General features: G+C 37.8%; 2 protein-coding genes across 2 annotated transcripts in view; both read right to left on the reverse strand.

The window, feature by feature from the left end:
* Positions 1-6,754, reverse strand: part of znhit6 (zinc finger HIT-type containing 6) — a 64,545-nt gene extending 57,791 nt beyond the window's left edge. The window contains exons 1-3 of the mRNA XM_041790446.1: positions 6,581-6,754; positions 6,093-6,158; positions 113-219 (exon numbers count right to left, since the gene is read on the reverse strand). Coding sequence (XP_041646380.1) covers positions 113-219; positions 6,093-6,158; positions 6,581-6,699 — 292 coding nt within the window. The 5' untranslated portion in view covers positions 6,700-6,754. The remainder of the gene's footprint in view (positions 1-112; positions 220-6,092; positions 6,159-6,580) is intronic.
* Positions 6,755-9,098: 2,344 nt separating this feature from the next.
* Positions 9,099-26,240, reverse strand: part of LOC121512469 (collagen alpha-1(XXIV) chain) — a 117,867-nt gene continuing 100,725 nt past the window's right edge. Inside the window, exons 48-60 of the mRNA XM_041791750.1 lie at positions 20,767-20,874; positions 20,569-20,676; positions 18,701-18,754; positions 16,904-16,966; positions 16,601-16,654; positions 16,392-16,427; positions 15,309-15,344; positions 15,102-15,128; positions 14,229-14,294; positions 13,964-14,132; positions 13,753-13,862; positions 11,295-11,531; positions 9,099-10,487 (exon numbers count right to left, since the gene is read on the reverse strand). Of these exons, the coding sequence (XP_041647684.1) occupies positions 10,341-10,487; positions 11,295-11,531; positions 13,753-13,862; positions 13,964-14,132; positions 14,229-14,294; positions 15,102-15,128; positions 15,309-15,344; positions 16,392-16,427; positions 16,601-16,654; positions 16,904-16,966; positions 18,701-18,754; positions 20,569-20,676; positions 20,767-20,874 (1,215 nt within the window). The 3' untranslated portion in view covers positions 9,099-10,340. The remainder of the gene's footprint in view (positions 10,488-11,294; positions 11,532-13,752; positions 13,863-13,963; positions 14,133-14,228; positions 14,295-15,101; positions 15,129-15,308; positions 15,345-16,391; positions 16,428-16,600; positions 16,655-16,903; positions 16,967-18,700; positions 18,755-20,568; positions 20,677-20,766; positions 20,875-26,240) is intronic.

Raw genomic sequence — 26,240 nt, forward strand, 5'->3', positions numbered from 1 at the left:
CTACATGCAGCTTAACCGAAGGTTAAACAAAGTTTATTCATAGGTCAAAATTTTAGACTAAATACAGCTATAAGTTATCCTTGCTGTACATGAAGATGTTAAGGATGCTCACCACTGAGAAGTGCCATTTCATCGAACTGTGAGAGCTTCACAAAAGCAGTCTTATTTCTAACTCCGCTGCATCCTGAATCTTCTTTGTGTTTTTTCACACATGGCAAGCTGAAAAAATAAACAAACAGAAGCTGTTAGATAACCTCTCAGTTATTTGGAGGAATTCGGTTTGGCGCCACGGCAGCCTGTCCAGACAGTGAACAAAGGTCAGAAACAAGAACACCGGACAAAGAGGGAAAAAAGACAACAAATGTTATCTAAGAGCTGCTGAGACTGGCAATTATAAAACAAAGGCAAACCCCTGACTAATTGAAACAAATAACTCACGCTGCAGGTGGAACAACATGGTGAGATCTGTCTCATTATATAAAGATGTTATTATCATTCCAGAAAGACTTTTATAATCCATGTGCCAGCAGAAAGACCCAGAGAAAACACGCTGACTTTCCCCTGATTGATGTTACGATGGATAGCATCGACTGTTTTGCTAAATTTCTGGTATTCGATTACATTTTAGAAGACTGGATTTCACTGCACTACTGGTTGCATTTTTAAAAAAATCTGACAAGATCAGGTTTACTTAGTTTCAAAGTTTAAAAGAAACAGATTGATGGACATGATAATTCCTGCTCGACCAAAGCCAGTGAATACTTCTAAGAGAAACACTGTGTAAGTTTTCCACCTTAAAATAATAGTTTCAAAGCCAACCTAACAGCACATTAACCTTTATCAAGTATAGCAGAACCTATCCAAACCCCCAGATTTCTAGGGCTGACAGCTTCAATTCGATTGGTCGATTAATTGATCAAAAAGCTTTTGTTCGACTAAGATTACCCTGGTCAGTCTCTCTGCTCTGCCCTCCCTGACTGCATCAACTCCCGCGGTCAGTTTAATTTACCTGTCGGCAAATAGGCTGCGTAGTATCATCTCGTTTTATAATCTCCTTAAAGTGTTAACGTTAGCGTTAGCTTCTCTTACAGACACTCAGAAAGGAGAGGTGATAAAAGGCGATGTCTGCTGATCATTGAGTCCCGACGAACGAACTTTTTTCCTCTCACCTCCATGAAAAACGCTGCATGTTGTCTGCTTTATGCTCGTAAATGACACGGCACAGGCTGGATCAAGCAATCCCGTTGTAAATGAATGAAAAGCGATGATCTGAGGTAATGTTGTAAGCTGTATGAGTTTAAAGAGTTACGGCACCAGGACCACGGAGATCAAAGGCAGGTGCGCACTGATCGTCTCTCACTTAATTATTTTTTTAGTACGATGTGATGAGTCTAAAAAAACGTTTTAATGCTTGTTATGTTCATTTTTAGTGAGAAACCTGGATGGACTGAATTAGTCCCCAACGAGGTGATTTTTTCAATGAATGCATGAATGAATTTTTTTTTAACCTGAACAATTAATTGATTAATTGGTGTCTGGGTGCAATTTTGGTCGACCAAGTTTTTCTTTGGTTGACTACAGCCCTACAAATTTCAGTTCAAGCACTTTATAACTTTGGTAGCAGGCCACCACTCTCTGCTAACAAGTGTGCATGTCTTTTCTCTACGAGTTCATGCATCAGCCTTCTGCTAAACAGAAGCCAGTTATGTCGCTTTTCCACTATGACTCTTGGCCCTGCCAATCCAAACCAAACTGTGCTGATTCACTTTTCCATCACCAGCCTGAACCGTTTATACAAGGCAGGATGGATCCATGCTTTCATGTTGTTTCTAAAACACTCAAACCGGGGTTGGACCAGGCTTAAATCCCCTTTCTTCCCAATTCTGACACTCGTTTTAAACTTCAGCAAGTCATCTTGACCACATCTACATGCATAAATGCACTGAGTTGCTACCATGTGATTGGCTGATTAGCTTTTTGTGTTAAAAAGGAACTGAAAAGGTATACCTAATAAAGTGGCAGCTGAGTGTATGCAAATACGCAGTCCAAACCTAAAATTTCCATCTGTGAAACCCACTTCAAACTTTACTGATAAACATAGAAACAAACTTTAGTCCTTTGAACACACTTTAAGGTCTTAAGAATGATGATGAGTAAAGAAAAGACGTTAACTGACGTATGTCTGTTGGTTCAGCCTAAAACTCCACTAACTTAATCACACATACAGCTGACATTTAAGCCCAGTACATGATTAATAGTATGGATGCACTATATCGAATTATTGACGATATCGGATATGCCGATATTTAGAAATAAGCTTTAGTCAATACCAATGTATTTACATGTAATTTAGACCTAAAACCTGTCCTTATAACATACAATTTTAATTTTGAGGATGAACAAATGAACAAATTTTAGTCCCTAAAACACACTTTAAAGTGTAAGGAAAGGTGATGAATTAAAAAAAGATGTCAGCTGATGGAGGTCTGTTAGTCCAGCCTAAAACTTCACTAACTTTTAGTACGTGTTTGTACTGTCATTATTTACAGCTGATAAAGGCAGAAATATCGGTTGTTTAACTTGAACATTTCTGCTGACACCGACAGAATACCAATAATAATATGCATCTTTTATTAATAGTCCCGCTATGAACAGCTGATAATATGATAAAAAATAATGCTCAACATTTTCATATCTCCTGGTAGCTTTAGTTCACTTTTTAAGATAATATCTGCCAGTATTGATAACATTGTGCATCTCTAATTTTACATGAATTAAAGGTGGGCACCAAATAAATCAAACCCATTTTAGCTTCATTAATCCCCAGCTGTACTTCCTGCCCAATTAGATTGCTTGTTAAAAGCTAACTGATGTGTAATATCAAGCAAAACTTTAAAATATTCCATATTTGCTTTGACCCTGGTCACTTTAACTCTAAACAAAAAAGATAGAAACCCACCAAATACCTGCATAAGAGAATTAAAAAATCTCTTGGGGCATTTGCACAATAAAAGTTACTGATTCATCCAATTTATTTTTCTGCATATTCAGTCTCTTTCCTTTTTTGCATACAGTGCATCTTCAAATTTTAGCTAAACTTGGAGGTCATTCTTCTGTTACAGCCCCCTTTCATTGCCAGCTGAGATGTCTTTGATTAAAACATAACTAAGGCCAAAATGATTGCTCAACAGAACCTTTAACTGCCATTCTCAAAGGCCTTACTGGAAAAAAATTGTAATACAAGCACAGAAACCCATTTTCAGATTCCTGCTGAGAGACAGGTATTTGGCTGGGGTCAGACAACAACTGTGTCCCTAGAAACTATGTAAAAGGAATGCTGGACACCGCCCAAAAGGACAGGCAACCATGAGAGAGGAAGGAAGGACGTCCCCTAGTGCCCTTTGATAACTTTTAATGAAATTTTCAGCTTTGACCTTCAATATGGCATTTAGCACAGAAAGGTTACATTGTAAACGCTTCAGAATCCGGAGAATTCGAGGAATAGCCCGTGGATGGTTGCCATTGCCATTGGCGTGTTGTTGCTGGCCATGAATTAAAGAAAAGGTCACTCAGTTAAACAAAAACAAGGCTATGAGTAAATCATGAATATTACATTACTGCACAGCACGCAATGGTAAAACTGGTTTTATCAACATTATTCTTAAGGGTTTTTTCCTCAGGAAAAAGAGAGAATATTCTCTCTGCTTGCTGGTGTTATCAGACACAGATGGAATATAGATTTATTATTGCATGCTATAATAATACAGTGTGATGTAATATGACCAGGAGAAAATCCACTTAAGTTTTAAAGACACAAGCAAATAAGCCTATATCTCCCAGGTGATGTGAAAAAGGAAACTGTGGGAAAGATCTGCTTAAAATCATGACAGTAATTACTAAATTATTATAGGTCTGGATAGGAGAAACTAGTAAACTGAATAGTTATTCAGTGTTTATTTGACATAATCAATAATTATCCTGCAGCAGTGGTGGAGGACCAGTTATCTTTCAAGACAAGGGCAAGGTTATCACCCTCCATAATTTCTAACTTTAATACGATCCTTATAAAGATCAAATTATAACATTACTTTTGACGGATTTGTGCAATCTAGTGTGATCAGATGCCACCAAATAAAGACTTCGGACTCATCTTAAAATATAGTTGAACTGCTTTGCCAATCTGAATGAACCACCACTGCTTTCTGCTTGTTAATATGATGGCAATGATGTAATCATTTTATATCACATAGAACTGAAAGTAACAAATATTCACAGTTTTGTCAACCTTAGCTTACTTTCCTATACATAAACAATCGTATTTGTGGTCAGAGTCTCTATTTAAGAAAAAAAAAGAGAACTTGTGTTTGTTTTTAGTCCATACTCAAAATGCATTACACTGTTCAAAAGTCCAAATGTTACACATTATTCATACAGTGCTAATACTATTTCCAAAATTTCCTATTTCTTAAGTGTCCTGTTTCTACGTACCTTGTTGTTGGACATGGCATGAACAAGTAGACACAAGAGGCAAATTTAAGATCTTTTAAATGTTTTAACTAAGTTGAGACATTTGTAATGAGCAAAATGTTGCTGCTTTTAAAGTAAAAGAGCAAACTTTACAATCTTACAACTCATGGCTGACTGAGGTTCTTTGTTCAATGCACTGCATTTACATTTGAACTCATAGGGAATATAAAATCACCATTGTTTTTAGTTTTTTTGAGTGTTTGTGCATTTTTTATTAAAGCTGAACGATTTGGGAAAATAATCTAACTGCATTTTTGTTTACACCTAAGACTGCGATTGCGATTTTTTTTTTTAAGTTCCTCATCTCATGCATTTTCAAACGAAAACAAGCAATGATTTATTTTATACTATAACCAACACAACATTAGATCAAACTAGGGCAGAACATTTTTTTAATATGTAAGTTAATTGTGATTATTTTTTATTCATTTTGCAAACTGGGCATGAACAGTTGTTTTAAAGGGAAGGATAATATTTACATAATTCTCAATTTTAAGAAAAACATAAAAATGAAGAAAATTTGATTTTTTGGTACACTCTTCTAAAAATATGACACTAGAATGATTGCATGATATGTAATGCAAAACATCTCTGCTGCAAAAAAGTTCTAAGCTGGTATGTTGACACAAATTTCAGGTTAAAGAAATTGCAATTTAATCTAATTAATGATTAATTGCCCAGCCCTATTTATTTTTTTTTATCAGTTTATGTATGCCATTTTACGATCCATGTTATCTATTATAAACCTCTTTATTGAACTAGGGTTGTGGCACATTTTACACATTAAATTGAAGCCTTAACATGACTCTTTAAAGACCCACACAGAAACTATGATACCATGCATCACATAGCATAGTTAATTGTGAATTTCATGTAGGACTAAGCAACCTTGATTGACACTGTCCACAGTTAAAAAGCTTTTTTTGCACTTCTATTTTCACTTTATTTTACATCTTGATGCCAAATTTCCATGGACTTGCTTTTCCTTCAGTCCTCCAGTGGAAATTTAAGAATACTTACTGTTCATAATGCGCTGCTGTTAATGCTGCATCTGTTACCTTGATTTGACTCCAAATCTACTAAGAGGTTTAATTATTTACTCCAAATACAAATAATATCTTTTATTATTCTGATGATGGCCATGCTAAATGCTACAAAATGTTATATTATCTTCTAGTTGTTGCCATGGATTACACTTTAGCATATATTTATGAAATAACAAAACCTGACTTACGCTGTATGGTTAAAATTACTAATCAAAGAACAAATCTGAGGGGGCCATTCAGACGTATTAAAATATCTCAACCTAACAGCTGTTGAATGAGCCTGTCTGCTTTAGTTGATCATAGCTCACTCAACCATACAAACTTATATATTTGTGGCCAAAACATGAGTTTCTTTCATGTTCAACAAGTTTAAACAAGTGTGGACTGAATTGTTTAAGTATGAAAGCCTAAACACCCATCTCTTTTCCACTTCAATTATTAAACTGCTACATTTATGTAAGGCTTACCTTGGCATTCTTATTGTCAGTAACAAAAACTCTATTGCTTGAGAAAACTCACCTGCATGAATGAGCAAGACAAGCCGGACATCTGTACTTCGCTTCCTCTGATCCACAGACACCACAGCTGCAGGAAAATCAACATATCAGGGAGCTGAGAGCATGCTGTCGGTAATTATTCAACTCTACTGAAATAAACGGTGAAACAAAGTGCAATGCGCGACCACAAAAGAATAAAAAGGGTTGCACATAAATGTCGTTATTGAGTAATTCACGTTATGACAGACTTTGATAGAAATACAATGCGTTTAAGGGTGAAAAGGTAAGAGAAGAGTTTTGTTTTTTATCGTTTGGTAGCATATATAGCCTACTAGCTTTAAACTTCGTAGGAAACCCGGCAAAGCAAGCACACCTAGCTTGGACGCTTATCCACGAATACACGCTGTCTTAATAACGTTCAAAGTGAACTAGAGACTATCGCACACCTGAACCTGTTAGCCACCAAAGTTAGCAGTTAGCGCCTGACTTTCTGTCCGTTTAAACACTCACTTTGAGAGGGAAATTTTCCTCTTACTCCCTCTTAGCTCTTCTTCGGGGCCGCTGTTTTCCTCTTGAGTGTCTACATGTGACATTATATCTGCTGTCGGTACAATAACAGTAGAGCACATTATAGGACAGGTCTAACAACACGTTGGAAACAGCCGCGCTGATCAAAACAATCCCTCTTCCGCCGGTGGCGGCTGCAGCACGTGGACGTGAGTTCCGGTTTGGAACGTGCTCTCTGGCGCCTCCTGGTGTTTGGAAAAGAGAACTACAACGTCCCCCATAGATGCAGAAGAAAACTCAGGCATTTTTTTAAACAGACATACTAAGACAAATCAGAGAAAATCCAAGGCTTTTGGACAAAATATGCATGAACAGTTTTTCTTATTATCAGGGTTATTCTGTGCCTATCCGTGATTTGTTTTTATGAGCCTCTGATGGCTGTAAGTGGGGACAAAAGTTTAGCTGTATGCTTATTTCCTCTCTAACTTTAATGGCTGATTATCAGAGGTAAAAGAAGTAAAAGACTAATGCACTCAAATAAAAGTACAATTACTTTGCTAAAAAATACTGAAAAAGAAGTAAAATTGCCAGACTATAAATCTACCCAAGTAAAAGTAAGTCATTTAAAGTTTATAAAAAGTACGGTGTAGCTACTTTTGATACCCAAAAGGCTTTCAAAGCGAAATGTGATCTTTCCTAATTGCAATAACAATAAGAGAAGACGGATCTCCAACCAGGTGGTATATTATAAGGTGTGTCTTACTGTAAAGTAAAATGAAGCAGCTGTTTTGGGATGAAATGCAGAATCATTCTTTCTCTATGTGCTTTTGATTGTCATGTGTTGACCTGGCAAAACAAACAGGCAGTTCCATGCTGTTACCAGACAGCTTGGACCTCCTCATTTTTGCTGTTAATTTATTTTTACTCAGTAATTGACGCTTTTTAAAATGAAGTGAAAATATACTTATAAGTAAAATTACTGATTTAAAAAAAGAACCCAAGTACACCAAAGCTACCCAATTACAGTAACACAAGTAAAAGTACTTAGTTACTTTCTACCCCTGCTGATTTTATAGGATGAAATTAATCTGTTCATTTCCTCTATTACTTTAATGACTGATTATTTAGGATAACATATAATGGCAGTTCAGGAAGTTAAAGTCCTTCAAAAAAATATTTGTACAGAATATAGATGAGCCTTAAAGACAGTCATTTAGTTTGGAAACAGATTGGTTGCTGGTTTGAGTCCCAACGTGGTGTAAGAATCAGGACCAGTTATCAGAGAGATGCCATTTCACTTCCTGGGAGCGAATGAGATGCCTTAGCTCAAGGCACCAAATCATCAACTGCACTGGTTCTCTTTCATGTGCAGCCCTTCACTCTGACATTCTGTGTTTTAATCTAATCTTCCTTTAAGAATAAGGTATGTGAATCTGTAAACAGCAGCTGTCTGCAGCTGTGAGAGAGGCAGAGGAAAAATACTTTTACATAAGGCAGCCTACATTGCACAGAATCAAGTTTTCTTCACCTCAGGTCACCTTCTTCCATATTCTCTGCTTGGGAGGTAATATTGAGTGCATCATCTCACATTTTCGCAAACTGAGGTCCTTTTGTAGGAAATCTTACCCATAATAATCAATTTAGGGAGCATGCATGCTGCATCACATTTTATCAAAGGGGATGTTCAGCATTTCATCCTTGAACGTCACCTTTGGGTATTTCTGCAACTTTACCGGGGGCATCTTCTGACAATTTCTCGTGTGATTTTTCTCAATTTAAGTTCAGCTGTAGGCTGTCTCATTACAGTATCTTCACAAAGACAGGGTACCCACTTTTTAGAGATCATTTTCCAGGACGTGTATGTCGATACACCAGAATGTTCCTTTTTATCGCAGTCTGACTCAAAATATGTGTAGTCTATGGCTCTCACCATGAACTCTTACAGAATTTAATCTACTATAGAACAATAAAAATACTCATGCAGATATATAGAACTTCATACATGGCAATGATGGTTTAGGCATTTCTAACTTATTTTTTCCTCTTATTTTGTCTAAAAAAATACATAATTGCAAACAAAATAATCATGCACCTTACTCAAATTAGTAATAGTAACAATGATAAAAGTTCTTTCACAGCTGATCTCATGCATCAGAATTATTTTTCAAGGGTAACACTTCCCAGTGAGACTAGAGCTGCTGCTAGTATGTAATCTGTTCTTAATGCTGGTTCATAATTCCCTGCCATTTTTTTTTACATGATCCTGATAATTATTTAAGGGTTTTATATTTTGCTTTTGTGGAATTCTTGATATGAAATTAAGAGAACATTAAGTTTTCAGAAACAGCACTAGATTTTACTTTTTTTTCCCTCTCATTTCCCACGACTGGAAAATTGGTTGACTGTTTTCCAGACTTTCCAGGATGCGTGAGAACCCTGATAAGGTTCCTTGGAGAACATTGACACATTTCTTAACAAACAATAACTCATAAAAAAAAAAACAACTGAAGCATCATCGGATAAAATGTTTCATTTATTTGTCAACTTATTAATTATTTACACATTTGGATCCACTCTCATCCTCCACAGACTCTATATAATTACACTTTGCTCAAGATAATATAACTTAAGAATATGATGACTGTGTTTTCTGACTCTGGCCCACTATAGCTGCCAGTCCTCCTGACCCCCGCTGAATGAACTGAAACAGTATGAAACATACAGTCACAGGTGTGATCACACAAACGCACACCTTTACAACATAAATACTTCTTTAGACTGAGTTGTGGTGGATCAAATATTTCTCTGAGAGTATAACTTACTGTGGTACAGTAATGTGAACAAAAAAGGATATAAATAAACAGTATGCTGTCAATATATACACAGGAAATGTAAAAACTCACTGATGACTCATTCTTTGTTGCAGCACCAATGATAGGTTTCCCCTGAAGAACCTACCACATAAAAGGAAGAGCTACAAAAAAAGTAGTGTATCAAAAATGGTTCATAAATTAGAAATGACCAAATCAAAATAAGTACTTATACAACATAACAAATCTTGATGTAACCGGTACATACAACACAAAGGCAAAAAAAAAAAAAAAAAATCTAACCTGACATAAGCAACTATTCTAGAAAGCAACTGAGCAGGTAGAGGTAGAGCACCATCTGTCAAGATGTACAGGTCCGGCTGGGCAGGACCAAAGACAAAAAACATGAAAACATTGTAAAATAAAGCCTTTGACTGAAAAAATAAATGAAGTCACACATCATCCACATGCTATTGCACTCATAAAAACCTTTAGTTAGACAGTGCTCCTATGTAAAGGCCTGATACGCTCCTTCAGGATGGGCCTCTTCTTAGGATGGTCTGGTGTGTTTGGGGTGGTGAGGAGTGAGAGGGAGGTTATGTTTTTGGGTTTGGACAGGCGGCTGCTTAGTGAGGCCCTCCCCTGTGATCAGGGAATAACATCGGTCCATACACAGCCAACCAAGCACCTCTGACAAAACAAACTTTACACAATCAGTGATAAATATTGGTATACACATGTTCTCCTCTGGCCCTCTTGGCCTGGATGGTTTACAGAGACTCAGTTCTTCCATGAAGATCTGTCTTTGTTTGGACATAAAAGGTCCAATTCATGGTTTCCATAAACCATGACAAACTCTGGTGGAGTTCACTCTTTGGTAGGAAGCTGTGTCTTTCAACACCCTTATATATTAGTAGTTCATGTTTATAGGGCAAAAGGTGATGATGTTGGTGTCAGAGAAAGCAGACAGGACCGTTTTCTATATGCCGCTGACTGTCAGGCTGAGACGGGGGAAAGTCCAGTATGTCTACAATCGGTAGCTGACGACTGTCCTGAGTATGGAAGAAGAATTGTGACTGGTGCCAGCTGCCATCTTGGATCTGGAAGAGGACAGGAACAAAAGAGACAATATTTATTTTTCATTTAGGGTGACCTCAGAACCAGCCACATTATAGTTAAGGAGAGAATGGATTGCAGTGTTGACTGTTACGTCTTCTGATGGGTGGTTCTAGAAAATTCCCCAGTACCAAAACAAAAGCTGTTAAAAAAGTCGAAGGAGCCAAAACATCGGCTCACTTTAAACGGGTATTGCAAACCACAAATGGGAGCCAAACTCTGGATGGGCACTCCACTGGTGTCTTAAAAATGTCAGACTTTGTTTGATCTTTATTTCAAAACAGATTAAAGTATTAGTCCATTTCAGGAGGGAAACAGGATTTTCAGGCTGAGTAGTAATCATATTAGAGGGCAATTAGTTATGTTCCTGTGGAGGTTGTGAATTTTTCAGCTAAAACCAAAAAGGCCAATTCTATAAGGCTTATGCACCAATTTTAACAGAATAAAATAATATTAACAATATGAAAATAAATTAAAAATAATAGTGTAATAGTGTTCACTCTGTATCATATCTTTAACTTTAATCAAATCATCAGAGCAGCTTAATGATGAACAATTCACACAATCCAATATAATACAATTCCTATTTGTACTGCAGAATCCCTCAAGTATGTGTTGGACCAGCAAAAAGCTATTAGATTTGTTGTTTTTTTTTCAAAGACAGAGTAATGATGATAAGTAGTTAGGCTCACATTCTCAATAGAAAAAAAACAGAAAATGGTATAGGTGTCAAGTCTCTTTTTCATAAGGAACCAGGATTTGCTTTTTCAGCTTTCTGCTTTGCTCATTACCTTGCAATCGTCTTGTAGCAAGTGTGGTTCAAGTAGTGTGTCTTTCTCAAACATCTGTTTGTTCCAGCCACGAAACCGAATTGTGGTGTTTTCTTGCCGTGTGGATCCGGTGGAGCTGAAGCTGTCTGCAGTGCTGTGTGGAGGATCATTCAGGCAGTGGAGTGTGATACTGTGGCTGGCCTCAGTACTCAGTAGATGGAGAAACTTCATTTGGACTTTGCCTACATCAAACACCATCTAAAGTAGGGGCAAGAAAGAGTAGTGCAACCAGGATCAGGCATTTTTAACATTCAAAATATTCAACACAAGCAGTAGCATTGTCTCATTGATTCAAAGGAGAAATTATTTTTGATTTTTGTTGCTGTCATTAGCAGGGACGGAAGATACACGGAGGAAGTCTATAAAAAATGTGAATATCTTCTTCATAACATGTTTCCAAGTTTTAACAAGTTTAAAAGTGAAGTTTTGTTGTAAAATGAGTTTAAGGCTGTTCTATAACAGTCAAACCCACCCAAGAGCAGTGCAAGTATGAAAGTTTAACACTCAACAAACCTTACAGAGCAGACTCTCCATACTAGCTTTAACAGAACAGACTATCTATTTTGAAAGAGCTCCAGCTCTCGACAGTTCAGCTCTCTGTGACTTTCTTTTATTTCCAACTTTCCAAAGTTGCAGGTTATGTTAATCGGTTGATCATGTTTATTTTATGCAAGACAAGAGATTGAGTAACTGAGAATTTTGTACATTAAACTATATGGTTCTTCATTATTTTTGTGTTGTTTATTTTTAACATACATTTTGAGGTGATAAACTTAAAAACATGAATGATATTTATGGCACAGTTCAAATAGGATGGAACTGGAGACCAGTAGGGTCTTCAGTAGGGTCTCCAATAGAGTGTAGAAAAAGAGGAGGCTTTGCCTAAAACTGACATATTCATTGCATTTAAGTTCCTAAAATGCAATGAATATTCATTTTTTTAGTTCTTTATCCTCATACTGGAGAGGGTTAAAGAAACATTTGAGATGGAAATGCAAAAACATGGGCTCCAATGGCTAAGCGGTTAGGATGCACCTGAATGGGCCTTTCCACTACGACTGCTGGCCGCACCAATCCACACCGAGCCGAGCTGATTTACTTTTCCATCACCAAAAGTAAAAGCTGCGCTGGGCTATGCCGAGCTGCGCCCAGAATGGCCCTGCACTGGAGCATGGGCCTAGCGCGCCCTGCATCCAAGGGACCTGTGGTGACGTCACAGATCATTCGTCAGATCAGACGTCATCATTCAGGGATGCCTCACAGATGTATTTAAGAACCAAACTTTGAAAAACCTGCTGCATTATTAATAGAAGAAGAAATAACTTTGCTGAAGAAAAACAGGCCAATTCTTGAACAAAACAATACTTACTGAAGTGCAACTATTTAATGTCATCGACTCAAAGTGCTGTGTTATCAGCTGTAGACACGCCCTCAACCGGGCAGCTTGGTTGTGTAGGCCAAGCAAATCCCCTGTTGTGCTGGGCTGCCATGCCAAGGCAAACCAATTAGAGCCAAGCTGTTCAATGTAATGGAAAAGTGCCAAGACTACTGATTAAGATAAAGAAAGAAAAAGAAACAGGGGAGTGGGGAGCTCCCCCTGCTGACTGGCTGCAGTACAGGTCATAAACCCCACCTCCTCAATGATAATAGATGGGCCATGGGTCAGACTATAAAGTCAAAATACATATTGAACAGATATTTCTCAAAACCTGAGTCTGTCAAATAGTCAGTTATTATGTTGTGTTTATTTTCCCAAGCAGTTTTGCTTTAATTAGTTATTTGATATTAAAGAAGAAGCAGAAGTAGCATCATGATCTACAGCTCCGTTGACAAATGGTACTCTTTGCAGCACTCTCAACCAGATTATCTTATTAGAGGAAGAAAGTTGAGAGAAAATTTAACTGAAACAAGAAATAATTCACAAGACTTTCCGAGACAATGCATGTCTACCTCAAACACAACAATCTTCTCAGCTGTGAACTGTACTGACCTGAAAGGCTTCTTCACTTTTTATCACTGATTTAATCCATGCATGCATTAACAAGGGGCACGGTACCGATTCTACAAGCTCAAGCTTCAGTTCAGTGCAATGGAAGGAGACCATGAAGCACTGTCTGATGTAATACACAAGGTATGGTCAAGCTCCATGTACACAGGCTATAGTCCCTCAAACAGGCAATCAGATCTGGCCTGCAGCTCCTTCCTCACATCTCATATCCCACTTCTCTTCCCTGCTTCCTCCTCTATCTGCTGTTATATCAAATAAAGTAATAAAAATTAAATGCGAGAACATTCTCTTCTCCTATTATTAAATGCACTCAATTTTTGGCTAGTTTCACTAAAATGCAGGTTTAAGAGACATTTTAATCCAGTTATTTTCAACATTGACATGTTCATCATTTAAAAACTTCAGCATTACCTTATTGGAAGCCACTGGATGTAAACAGGTCTGCCCTCCCGCAGTGAAGTTGCAGAAGACTCTGAAGGCATCAGAAGTACATCCCACATTTGGATCAATCCAGAACCAACCTGAGAGGAAAAGAGAAAAAGTAAGAGACAGGAAAAGAGATTACATGTTACAACCAGAAAATATGACCCTGCCTTCAGGCTGAGGTAGATGAGACTCTCACCATCTTTGAGCTTCTCGTGACAGTCAATCAGATCTTTACAGACACGAGCCGGGTTCTCCCGTGTACCCAGAGGCTGTTTGATGCTTTCAATCACACTGCTCAGGTAATGTAGAGTCTTTAGGATCTCTGTATTTTGGTCTGGGAAGCTCATCTCAGTGTTCTGGAAACTCTGGTTAAAAATGGAGAAACATCCATGTCAGAAAAATAACCTTGAAACCTTCAGCACAGTTTTCCAACAAGAGGAAAACATAATCCAGTGCCTTACCTCTGTCCTAAAGACAGCATTAGAGTCAGATAGACCATAGACAGCTGAGTCATCATAAATGTGCCTCTGTGGGATTAAATATCAACATGTTCAGGATGATTAAACAGTCAAAGCTTTGCTCATTATTTAACCAAAAGATTTTAATCCATAGTCTGGTTCTTTGATAAAGGAAAACATGGGAGTTTCAATAATGTACAGCTTATAGAGAAAACTTTAATAGGATAAGAACACACTTTAATACCAGAGGAAAACAGTAAAATAAACCTTGCATCAATAAACCATCACATTCCTGACTTCAGTAGGGGGGAAGAAAAACACATTCAACCCAGCTAAACACGGCAGCTATCACATAAATGTGTGTAAACAAAAAAAGGGCATGTGATATAGTTGTTTTTCTGAGTTCATAGAATTTCTCGAACAGGAAAAGGTCATTCAGAGAGAAGAAAGCTTCACTTCATCCATGTGAGGAGGGTTTCTATCAGATAGCCTGAAAAGAGAAATCCCTGATTTCCACAACAAAGAACTCAGTTTTCTTTTTCAGTCTTATCATTGGACAGAGGATTTAGTGGACATTTACAGCTAAGCAAACAAAAATACTCCCTCTGACAGTCTCACATCATGAATCTCCTTTGCTGTCAGAGAAATGGCTTCTATCATTTGTGTTGCACGGAAAGGTCTATTGAAGTTTTGGCAGTCTAAAACTTTAGTTTTCAAGTACAAAAAGGGCAGTGTGACAGGATTATATCCTGACCAGAATAACATTTTTGCACAAACCCTCATGAGGACACAGGGTTGAGTCAAAACCCTAAAATGCAAATCTATTATTATTTTGTTCCGCTGATTTTGTCCACATGGTTTAGGTAAAGCACTTACTGTTGGGCCTGGAGCGCCAGGAGGTCCCTGAAGTGGAAAAAAAAAGAGGAAAAAATGAGTGACCAAGTTTCCTGTGTCCTTTTATTCAGATTTTCCCCCTACTTTTAAAACAGTATTTTAGGATTAGTATATTGACAAAAAATATCATTACAACTGCAGAGAATGTGTTGTATGAAGCTTAAATTAGAAACAAGCGTCAAGACTTACTCTGGGTCCTGGACTTCCCTGTGGTCCTTGAGGCCCCTGAAAGTAAGATACATGTAAAAATAGTGTTAAATTACTAATTGCAAAAATCTGTATTCATTTTCCCTGCTGAGAATGTGAATACTCTAACACCCTATATGGATACTGTATTGCCAGTTCGATGGTTAAATTACAGGCAGTAGTGATGGTTAAAATACTGAATTGTGAGTATTCTCCCCTTCTATATCTTTCACTGTGATGCTGCAAGGACCAGAGGCATGGATTTGAATGTGCACTACCACAGTTGTAATCTACTGCCCTCTCTGGCAGAGTTTTCCATGACAGCATACACTAGCAGCTCAACTTCATTGAGGGCTTAAGTGGTGGACTCGAAGATAGTTCAAGTTAATATGTGTGAGAGTGTGCATATATTTTACATCAGTGTGATACAGAATGAAAGGGGCTCTGTGTACACTCTGTGCGTGTGCAGGATTGTTTGAACAGCAGAGGATTTAAGCTGATGACAGAATCTTACAACAGTTTGCATAACAAACTGGAAGCAGGTATGGAGGAGTGAATATGCATGCTGCCCTGTGGTTTGCCATGCTAACATTTTGACAAGGCTTTACCTGAACTGTGTTTACACAAGAGGGTATACAAGTACTGTACAGCCCCTTAGAGGGCTCCAGGAGACACTGAGTAACAGCTACTTCCACTGTGACTCACTTCACCATCACTGTCAGCCAAGCAAACAAATCTACTGCTTAGCATCAGCTTCTGTGCATCTTTACACAAAACATTTATCATGTTTTTACATAACATAATCAAATATAATGTGGGTCCATTACAACAAGGCCTGCAATGGTTCCAACTGAAGCTATGCCTGACACTTTAGGGCAGTAAAATCACAATGTGATCAACATGTAATCAGGTTTACAATGTACTATTACCATCTCTCTTGGTAGTAGTTTTATGGTTTAAATCAAAAAGTTGTTGGCCTGGCTAAAAGGTATTGAAGAACCCCATCCAAGTCCAGTCACACTTGCTATATTACCACCTGGTCATAGTAAACTTTTACAGACATTATTGGTAAAAATCAAATCTTACCATTTCGCCACTAGTTCCTTTTGGACCTCTTGGCCCCTGTGAAAATGAAACAGCATTTAAAACTATATGACTTTATGTCCAACTCTGAGCCAGGTGAGCTTGAATAAGCACCTGACAAGTTAAAAGACTGGTTTTCAGAAATGTAAAAGGATATCTCGTTACTTTAAACAACATCAACGTCAGCATTTTGCAGAGACAGGCAAACTTACAGGTTTTCCCATTGGGCCCATCATTCCTTCAGGGCCTACAGGTCCAGTGAATCCCTGAAACATTCAGTGCATTGAAAAATTAATAAGAAGTCTGTTGTTTTATGACTTGGTCAATATCTTCATTTGTCTTTTGTTAAACTATTGATTACAAGACAACTACACACATAGTGCTATCCTTTGTCTGTTTGTCTTCTTATTATTATTCTGCTGTAGTGCGACTCCTGGCAGTACAGTGTTGTTCCAGTTTTTGTAGAAAGCACTCCAAGTTTTTACATATTGTTTTTTAATCATCAAGAAACTTACCAGGGTACCGATTGGGCCTTTTGGGCCAGGAAAGCCCCTGAATCCCAAATCACCATTTGGTCCCTATATGAGAGAAAAATGGCATTTTCAGCACATAGATCAATGGAATCATATTATCTAGAGATATTACATGTCATCTCCACTTCTACAGTACAGGTACATTAAAAAAAAAAAAAAAAACAGAACATCATGAAAAAATTCAATATTTTTTTGTCACTCATTTCAGAAAGTGAAACCCATATATTATATAGACTCATTACATGTAGAGTGAAATATTTCAAGCCTTTATTTCTTGAAATGTTGATGATTATGTCTTACAGATTAAAAAAAATTCAGTGTCTCAGGAAATTAGAATAATGTAAAAAAGTTCAATATTGAAAAGTCATGGTGTCACATCCTAATCAGCTAATTAACTCAAAACACCTGCAAAGGTTACCTGAGCCTTTAAATGGTCTCTCTTTCTGGGTCAGTAGGCTACACAATCATGGGGAAGACTGCAGACTTGACAGATGTCCAGAAAACAGTCGTTGACACCCTCCACAAGAAGGGTAAGCCACAAAAGGTCATTGCTAAAGAAGCTGGTTGTTCACAGAGTGCTGTATCCAAGCATATTCACAGAAAGTTGAGTGGAAGGAAAAAGTGTGGTAGAAAAAGGTGCACCAGCCTAAAGGAAAACCGATGTCTTGAGAGGATTGTTAAGCAAAATCCATTCAAGAATTTGGGGGAGCTTCACAAGGAGTGGACTGAGGCTGGAGTCAGCGCATCAAGAGCCACTACGCACAGATGAATCCTGGACATGGGCTATAAATGTGGCATTCCTCGTGTCAAGCCACTCCTGAACCAGAGACAACGTCAGAAGCATCTTACCTGGGCTGTGGAGAAAAAGAACTGGACTGTTGCTCAGTGGTCCAAAGTCCTCTTTTCAGATGAAAGTAAATTATGCATGTCACTTGGAAATAAAGGTCCCAGAATCTGGAGGAAGAGTGAAGAGGCACAGAATCCACGTTGCTTGAAGTCCAGTGTGAAGTTTCTACAGTCAGTGATGATTTGGGCTGCCATGGCATCTGCTGGTGTTGGTCCACTGTGTTTTCTGAAGTCCACAATCTACGCAGCCATCTACAAGGAAATTTTAGAGCACCTTATGCTTCCTTCTGCTGACAAGCTTCATGGAGATGCTGATTTCAGTTTCCAGCAGGACTCGGCACCTGCCCACACTGTCAAAGGTACCAAAAGCTGCTTCAATGACCATGGTGTTACTGTGCTTGATTGGCCAACAAACTGGCCTGACCTGAACCCCATAGAGAATCTATGGGGTATTGTCAAGAGGAAGATGAGAGACACCAGACCCAACAATGCAAATGACCTTAAGGCCGCTATCAAAGCAACCTGGGCTTCCATTACACCTGAGCAGTGCCACAGGCTGATCGCCTCCATGCCATGCTGCATTGATGCAGTAATTCAAGCAAAAGGAGGTCCAACCAAGGATTGAGTGCATAGAAATGAACATACTTTTCAGAAGCCTGACATTTCTGTTTAAAATATCCTTTTTTTATTGATCTTATGTAATATTCTAATTTTCTGAGACACTGAATTTTAGGTTTTCATTATCTGTAAGCCATAATCATCAACATTTCAAGAAATAAAGGCTTGAAATATTTCACTCTATGTGTAATGAGTCTGTTGAATATATGGGTTTCACTTTCTGAAATGAGTGACAAAAAATATTTAACTTTTTCATGGTATTCTACTTTTTCAAGATGTACCTGTATATTGTTTCGTAACTACACAGTCTCTTACCTTTGGCCCTGGGAAGCCCTGTAAACCAACCATTCCCGGATCTCCAGATTCCCCCTACAATCACAGGAGGCAGAAATAATGTTACAATGGAGCCTTGACTTTTATACACTGGTGAACAAATACACTGTATGAGGATAAAGGTGTATTTAGCAGGGCTGCGCTGGTAGTCGAGTGGTTAAGGCGCGCACCATGTACATGGGCAGCCTGGGTTCAAATCTGGCCTGAGGCCCTTTGTCGCATGTCTCTCCCCACTATCTTCCCTGTTTCTGAGTCTATCTACTGTCCTTCTCTATCTAATAAAGGCCCAAAAACAAATCTTTAAAAAAAAGAAAGTGTATTTAGCATGAGATGCAAGTCATCATTGTATCACCTTTACTTCCACATCAGCTTCAGTCATAATATGCAGTTATTTTCAAAATATGTCTGTCGATTTGAAAAGAATAGGGGATATGTGTCCTGAAGTTTTACCCTGGACATACTGTAGCAGCAGCCCACATATAAAAACTCCATCCCAGTAACACACACTGTGAGGTTTGGTGTCCGTGCCTTAGTCTAAGTCTCTGTACAGTCCTTCGTCCAGGGTGGCAGACACCATGTTTGCACAGCCAGTCATCCACATCCTCTAGACAGCTCAGCTTTCAGGCCAGCCACTTTGACCAAGAAACTCTATTCACTCAAAAGTGTAAAAGGATCTGACCCAAGGGCCTGAGTCTGCTCTTTCTTTCATGAGCATCAATGGAGAAAATGAGTGGAGTGAGGGGAGAAAGAAAGGGACTGAAGGTTGTTTCTTTTTTCCTTCATCTTTGAGGAGTTATATAAGAAAAGTGGAGCACCTTTTTTCATGTCTCTGGAGTGTAAAGATCTTACATAACTTGGCCTCCTAGGCCAAATGTTTCCATTCCTGGTCTCGCCCAAATAATTTGTTACTCCACTCAAGGAGGAAAAGTGTCAGACACACACTTCTTAAATCCCTCTATAGACTGGCTATTTAAACCCCTGAGGCTATATTTAGAAAGAAATTAGAGAATGTATTTAAGGTTATAAAAACCTGTTCTCCCACAAACATTCCTGGTGATGGTATAAATTTAAAAAGTGCAACCAAGTGACCTTTGATGTAAAACAATCAGCATATCAAAAACAGACTATGTGCAAAAGACACTTTTACACACCCTTCAGATAAAATAATATACAGCGCTTAACAAATTTATTAGACCACCTGTCATATTTGTCTCAGAGACCATCCAGCATCATGAATTGCTTTAATGCGGACTCTTTCATTTTCAGTGAGCTCTCAACGTTTTACCATTTTGATCAGGAATAAGGAATTTCAAACTGAATTCACCTTTTTATACCCAAATTTGAGCCGGCTCACTGGGCTTCTCTGAGAAGTCAGAAATTAATCAAGCATAAAATTCAACCACTAAAACTAATTTTTCTGTTCAGGAATGCAAGTAAATAACTATAATTTGACATATTAATCAAGAAATAATAACCTGCTTTACTATTTTTCCATTTTTTTGTAAATCAGTAAATTTGAAAATTCATGGATAATAATAATTATATTTTAGCATTAAAAATATCATTTAGGTTAAAGAGCTTCTACATATTGGTGTATTCACCATTGCAAAAACATAAAAAATGATTTTGATAATTACCAGTGCTGTTAATTTAGGGCAGCTGTGGTGGTCTATTAAATTTGTTAAGCACTGTATATTCTACCAGAACCCTGAAGCTGCACCAATGTCCACACAAAATATCTACCTCTATATTTACAACTAAATGTAACACAATGATTTAAGGTAATGACAATTAGTTTCTTAAGATAACGATGGGCTTTAGCATCACATCAGACATGCATGTATACTTACTGGTTGTCCTTTTGGTCCTGAGTCCCCCTTCCTGCCCTGGTCACCTGTGGTGCCCTCCATGCCTTTGATTCCTGCGCGTCCTCTATCCCCCGGCAGCCCTAGTTCTCCCTGATGAAGGCCGGGAATAAGTAATGTTAGTTTTCTGTAACAGGTTTGTAAAATATATCCTATCAACATTTATTGTCATTATCATTTCACCTTTTGCCCAGGCGGCCCTCTTTCTCCAGGAAGTCCAGGAAGACCAAGCTCTCCTCTGGGACCTGGATGTCCAACAGGTCCCTCTTGTCCAGCCAAACCTCTCTGACCCTAAATAAATGAATAAAAAAAAATACAATTGATGTAAATAAAACTGTCAAAGTTGCATCTTATTTTTTTCTTTTTTATTTGATTGCATATGTCAAAAATGACAAGAATCCAACAATGCAACCACAGCAAAAACAAACAAATACACGTGAAAAGGACAGCCCAAATAAGCTTCAAAAAGCTTTTGGAAAGAGGCCCCACATACATGCAAGATAAAAATATCATACATCTATATCAACAGATCAAGTCATTTCTTTAAGCATAACAAATAACTATTTGGCAGAAAATGGCATGAAAATGTTTGCATGTATATGAACATCCCTGGCAAAGATAAAAACAAAATGACAGCTATTGTAATTTGTTCATTGGAGATAAGTATAGCTGTAAGAACCTGCAGTGCAGGGGTCATCAACTCTATTTGCACAAAGGCCAGATTTTCTTAACAGGCACTGTAAGGGCCTGACTTTGACAATAACTACAATAAAAATCAATATTTTGGTCTGATAAACATTCTTGTAAGAATATTATATCTTTAAAAAATGAATGGAACTTTAAGCCTTTTGAGATCAGCCCTGATAGCCTATACTGCAGCCAGCCACAAAGGGGGCGACTGAAATATTTTAGCTACATATTTCTGGACCCCTCATGATGTCCATTACTGAGTTTGATATTAATATATGTCATTACTGGTCAAAAACACATGGAGGAAACAGATCTTCAGTGTAAATTCTCAGAAAGGGAAATTGCACCCTCAAAGACACTTACGTGGAAAATTGATGTCAAAAACCACAGCTTTAATTACAATAAGACCGTTAAGTATATGTTTACCTTGCTAACTTAAAACAAACCATACTTGCATGCATCTTTTTTGATAAGTTACTGGGTTGAAGGTTTTGTTTAAAGTGTAAGGAAAAAAGTTAATCAATAGTATGCTGGGCGCAAATGCCCTAATGGTTAGGTTGTGCCCCATGTATGCAGGTGGCCAGGGTTCAAGCCAGCGGCTCCTTTCCTGCATGTCTCCACCCCACTCTCTCATTCCTGTTTCTTATTCTATCTACAGTGTCCTCTATCAATAAAGGCCGAAAATACATCTTCAGAATTTGCACGCTTATTTATCCCTCTCACATTTTCTGAATTTAATAATCTTCCCAGGGCCAGATGGGAGGCTGTGGGGGGCCTGATGTGGCCCCCGGGCCGCCAGTTTATGATAACAGCTGTAATGGTTAACAAAAATGCTCACAAGGGTGTTTTGAGGACAGATGTATGTTTGAATGTCTTCGTGATTTTTGTTTGGAAAATTTAGATTGGCTGTTTGATGATAAAAACCTGGCGATTGTTTAAAGGAATAACAAAGTATGTTTTTATATCGACTGTGTATTTTCATGACATTTCTTTCAGCAAAAGAGCTAACAAGGATGTGGAAACATGACAATCAACTCACATTGTTTCAATGCCACAGCTTCAATGTTTATTTCATAATTAATCACATTTCTATTTTTTTGTACAGTTACAGCTGTACACAGTGCTGAAGTCTCCTGGCCCCTCTCAGTTTTAATATTTCTTGACAGTGTGCTCCCTCAGAGTGCCCATAAAACTGACTGCCTGTCACTGAGTTGCTCTCTGTCTAACACCGCAGACCACAGCGGTTTCCTGCTCCATCAGCAGTGTGGTGAGGCAGAAGGGAGCGCTTGATATTAGAATAACAGATTGAGTGGGTCGTCGCCTCACATATGTGGTTTCTATTCCTCGATCACAATGGATTCCAATCAGGTTGGAATTACAATGTAGTAGACTTACTGGGTGAAAGACTGTCTGCAGGTGCTTGGAAGGTCTTGCATAAGAAAAGTCCACTGCAAATTAGCTCAATAAGATCATTCTGAGGTTTAATTAAGGCCGACCCATCTGACACCCACGCAGACACGACAACTTCTGTAATGTATGACACTAGTGGGAGCAAGGGACTCAGGGAGATAACAATGAGTGATTTAGAGGCCACTGAGCAGACAGCAGAAACAAAACATGTCATGAAATACAAATAATCATTTTGTCAAAGCTGCTGTTAAGTTTTCATCAGGATCCTTATCTTTAAGCAGTGCCTCTGCATGTAGACATATACAAAAACAACTAACACAGATGCTATCATTTATCAGTTTGAGGCAATGAATACAAATTTTATTGCCCCTGAGGGAATTTGCTTTGCCTTAAGAGCATGAAAAAATAAACTACAGAAGACATCAGTAAATGAACAGAACAGCAGAAAGTATAAGTAATCATCTTACAACTAAAACCACAACACTTCAAATGTAAATGAATTAGTAAACGTAAAATTTAAATCATATAATTTTTTCAGGATGTCCACAATAACAGTCAGTATTTTTTGCCAAATATGGTATGAGTAAAATAGTTGGTAAATAAACAGAAAAAAAACAAGTCAGCACTTAAAGTTGTCTTAACACAACCAGGCCTTTGCAATACATTGTACTGGATATTTTAAACAAGGAATGTACCCAGATAAATCTGTGATTCTTATAAAACCTTAATGAGTGTTTTATTTGGTCTGAAGTGCATGAGTTTATATTCCTTTCACCAATTTGGCTGCTACAACTACCAAGAAAACATAGAAAACTGTTTTGCTTTTGATTATTTGATGCTACTGATTATATGATACACAGCAATATTGCGCTATAACATATATGCTAATAAAGCTTATGAAATTGAACTGAATCAAAAAGAACACATAATAGTCAGAGAGTTAGATAGAAGTCACTGGACTGTTTTGTTTGTCACGCACTATCGTGATGGGGTTATTAATAGCCGTTCCTTTTATCCCTTTAACAGTAGACCTTATATTCTTCTGATGTTCAACTATACATTAGTCTTTCCTTGGAGAAGGAGTATCAACATCTGTCTGGTGCTTGGGGCTGAAAACCCAACCTACTTTGTGGAATGCCAACCCAGCTCTTGAAATGTAGTTGAAATATTCCCAGATTTAAATTAAAATTCTAAAATATTTAGATTAGTGGTTCCAAACCCTTTATTCTTAGTGCCCCATTATTACGACAGTGTATTAGAGCCATTCTAGAAAAAAAGAGGATCTGTTAATTTTCAAGAAAAAAAATGTTATATTCTCAAGTTAAAAAGTGATTCATTTAAGAGAAAAAATGAATAATGCACCATCATACATTATCTTTCTAGCTGTAAATTTTGAAGGAAAAAAAATATATATATATACACACACACACACACACACACACATACACCTAATTTTGACAAGGACCAAGAAGACAGGGTCCTGCACCCCTCTTGGGGGTGTCTGGACCCCAGGTTGGGAACCACTGTATTAGATGAGTGTTACCCCCTAGTATGGGCCTGAAGCGATGACAAGACAGCTCAGCAGGGCTAAATAAAAGCAGTTAGTAAGCATGGCAAATTTTGTGAAAAGACTTTGAGGTAAATGTAGGGCTAAAAATTATTTTTGTTTGTTTTTTTTTTTTTTTCCTGTGGATATCAATATGTGTTTATGTGTTGATGTGTAAGGTGAGGGGTCACAGAGGTCAGGGGCTTGAAAATATTTTCATCTGTCAAAAGTGGGCCTGGCAGAAAAGTTTAGGAACCACTGTACTAGACAACTAGCTCTGCTGCATTTCTTGATGCTCACTATGATCACGGTGTTAAAAAAAGGTAAAATTGTTCAAATCTGTTTAAAGAGAGTATTTCCTTTACACTCATTGTCTATATCTAACTGACTCTCATTATGGGAATACTAAATAACAAGAGCCAAAAGCATGAGGATAACTCTGCAGAGAATCTGCAGCACACCAGGAGAGGCTGTGGGTTAGCATGTACCATGTCCTTACTATCTCTAAAGATAGTGGAATATAAAATTGTGTTTCTGGCACACCTCTCCTGCTGTGACATACCTGGGTGCTCTGAAGTAAAAGAACAGCTTTAAACTACGGAAGCAAACTGACAGCCCAAGAAAAACCCCTACCTCCAAAACAGCTCAAATAGAAATAAATGTTTAGGTCAAACATAATTATGAAGCTATCTTTTTAAATTTATAAATTAAATCATGTTTACAAGTCATAGATTATGGGACTCACATAGTAAATGAAAAACTTTTGTCAAAGTGAATATCACCAGGGTCCAAAATTAGACTAACCAGACTTTAACACAACAACATTATGTAAATGAAAGACAGGCAGAGAGGATTTGACTTTCCAACTGTTGGCTGAAAATGAAGAAGATATTCATGCATGAAATCCCAATACACTCTGGCTGCACACTTATTTGGATAAACCCATTGTGTGGCAACCAGAAGAAGCCAACCAAATCAAACAAGATATTTAATGCTTTGTCAATCCGAGCAGTATGTCTCAGGCTTCAAACTACACATGCAGGGAACAAGTCACAAAACAACATTCCTCTGCAAAAGAAGTAATGTGGCACTAGTTCTGAGTATGATTGTTATATGGGCAGGGAGTCAATACAGACTCTCCTGAGAAAGGCTGCAGTCTTAAACAGCTGAGGCCATAAAGCAATCCAGTGATTAAGTTTTCTGCAGCTGCATTTCACCTCTTCTGGTTGGAATAAATCAATAAGACTTAAGCCAATCTCTCAGTGCAATCAAGGTTTAACTTCACTTAATGCTTGTTGAGTGACATGAGGAAACTCTGGAGGGAAGGTAAAGATGAGGAGGGTGTATCATTGACTTCTTAAATCCTTTAATGCTGACCACAAGTCTGCTACACAGATTAAGCCATAAGAACAGTAAATTTCACCCAGAAAGTTCAGTTATGTAAATCTTCTGTCTCATTCTGTGACCTACATTTTACAGTACTGACCAAGAATATTTAGAGACACAGTATATAACTAGTTTCCTGTGTGTGTGGAGAAAATCAGCAAAAAAAGGGTTCAGTTCAGGGAGTGGGTAATTCAGGCCTTGAAATGACAACTATTCCCTCTGTTATTTGAAATGATCTTGTCATATTTGTTCCCAGATGTGCTAAATCTATTAGCATTAAGTACTGTTGAAATTTATCAAGCATTGATGTGTTTATAATTTTGCTTGTGTTCAAAAGCATGAGAAAATGCAGATCAGAACAGTGGTGTGCACCAGCTTAACAATTCTGTCTTAAGTTGTGGTGTAAAGTCCAAGCTTTACCCTGCATTGAACCAAATTAAGTTCTAACTGAAGTTGTGCCCTGTAGAGATGTAAGATCCATCTTAACTGGCAGAGTTTAACGTCGAAAAAATATTGAAAATATTTTCACAAATTTGGCGTTTTCATTTGATTTGACCAATCACCGAAAGCCATTTTTCTAAATGGACAAAAGTGTTGTTACAATGCCGCCACTTGTGTCTAATAG

Source organism: Cheilinus undulatus, linkage group 7 (genome assembly GCF_018320785.1).
Source record: "Cheilinus undulatus linkage group 7, ASM1832078v1, whole genome shotgun sequence".
NCBI lineage: Eukaryota > Metazoa > Chordata > Actinopteri > Labriformes > Labridae > Cheilinus > Cheilinus undulatus.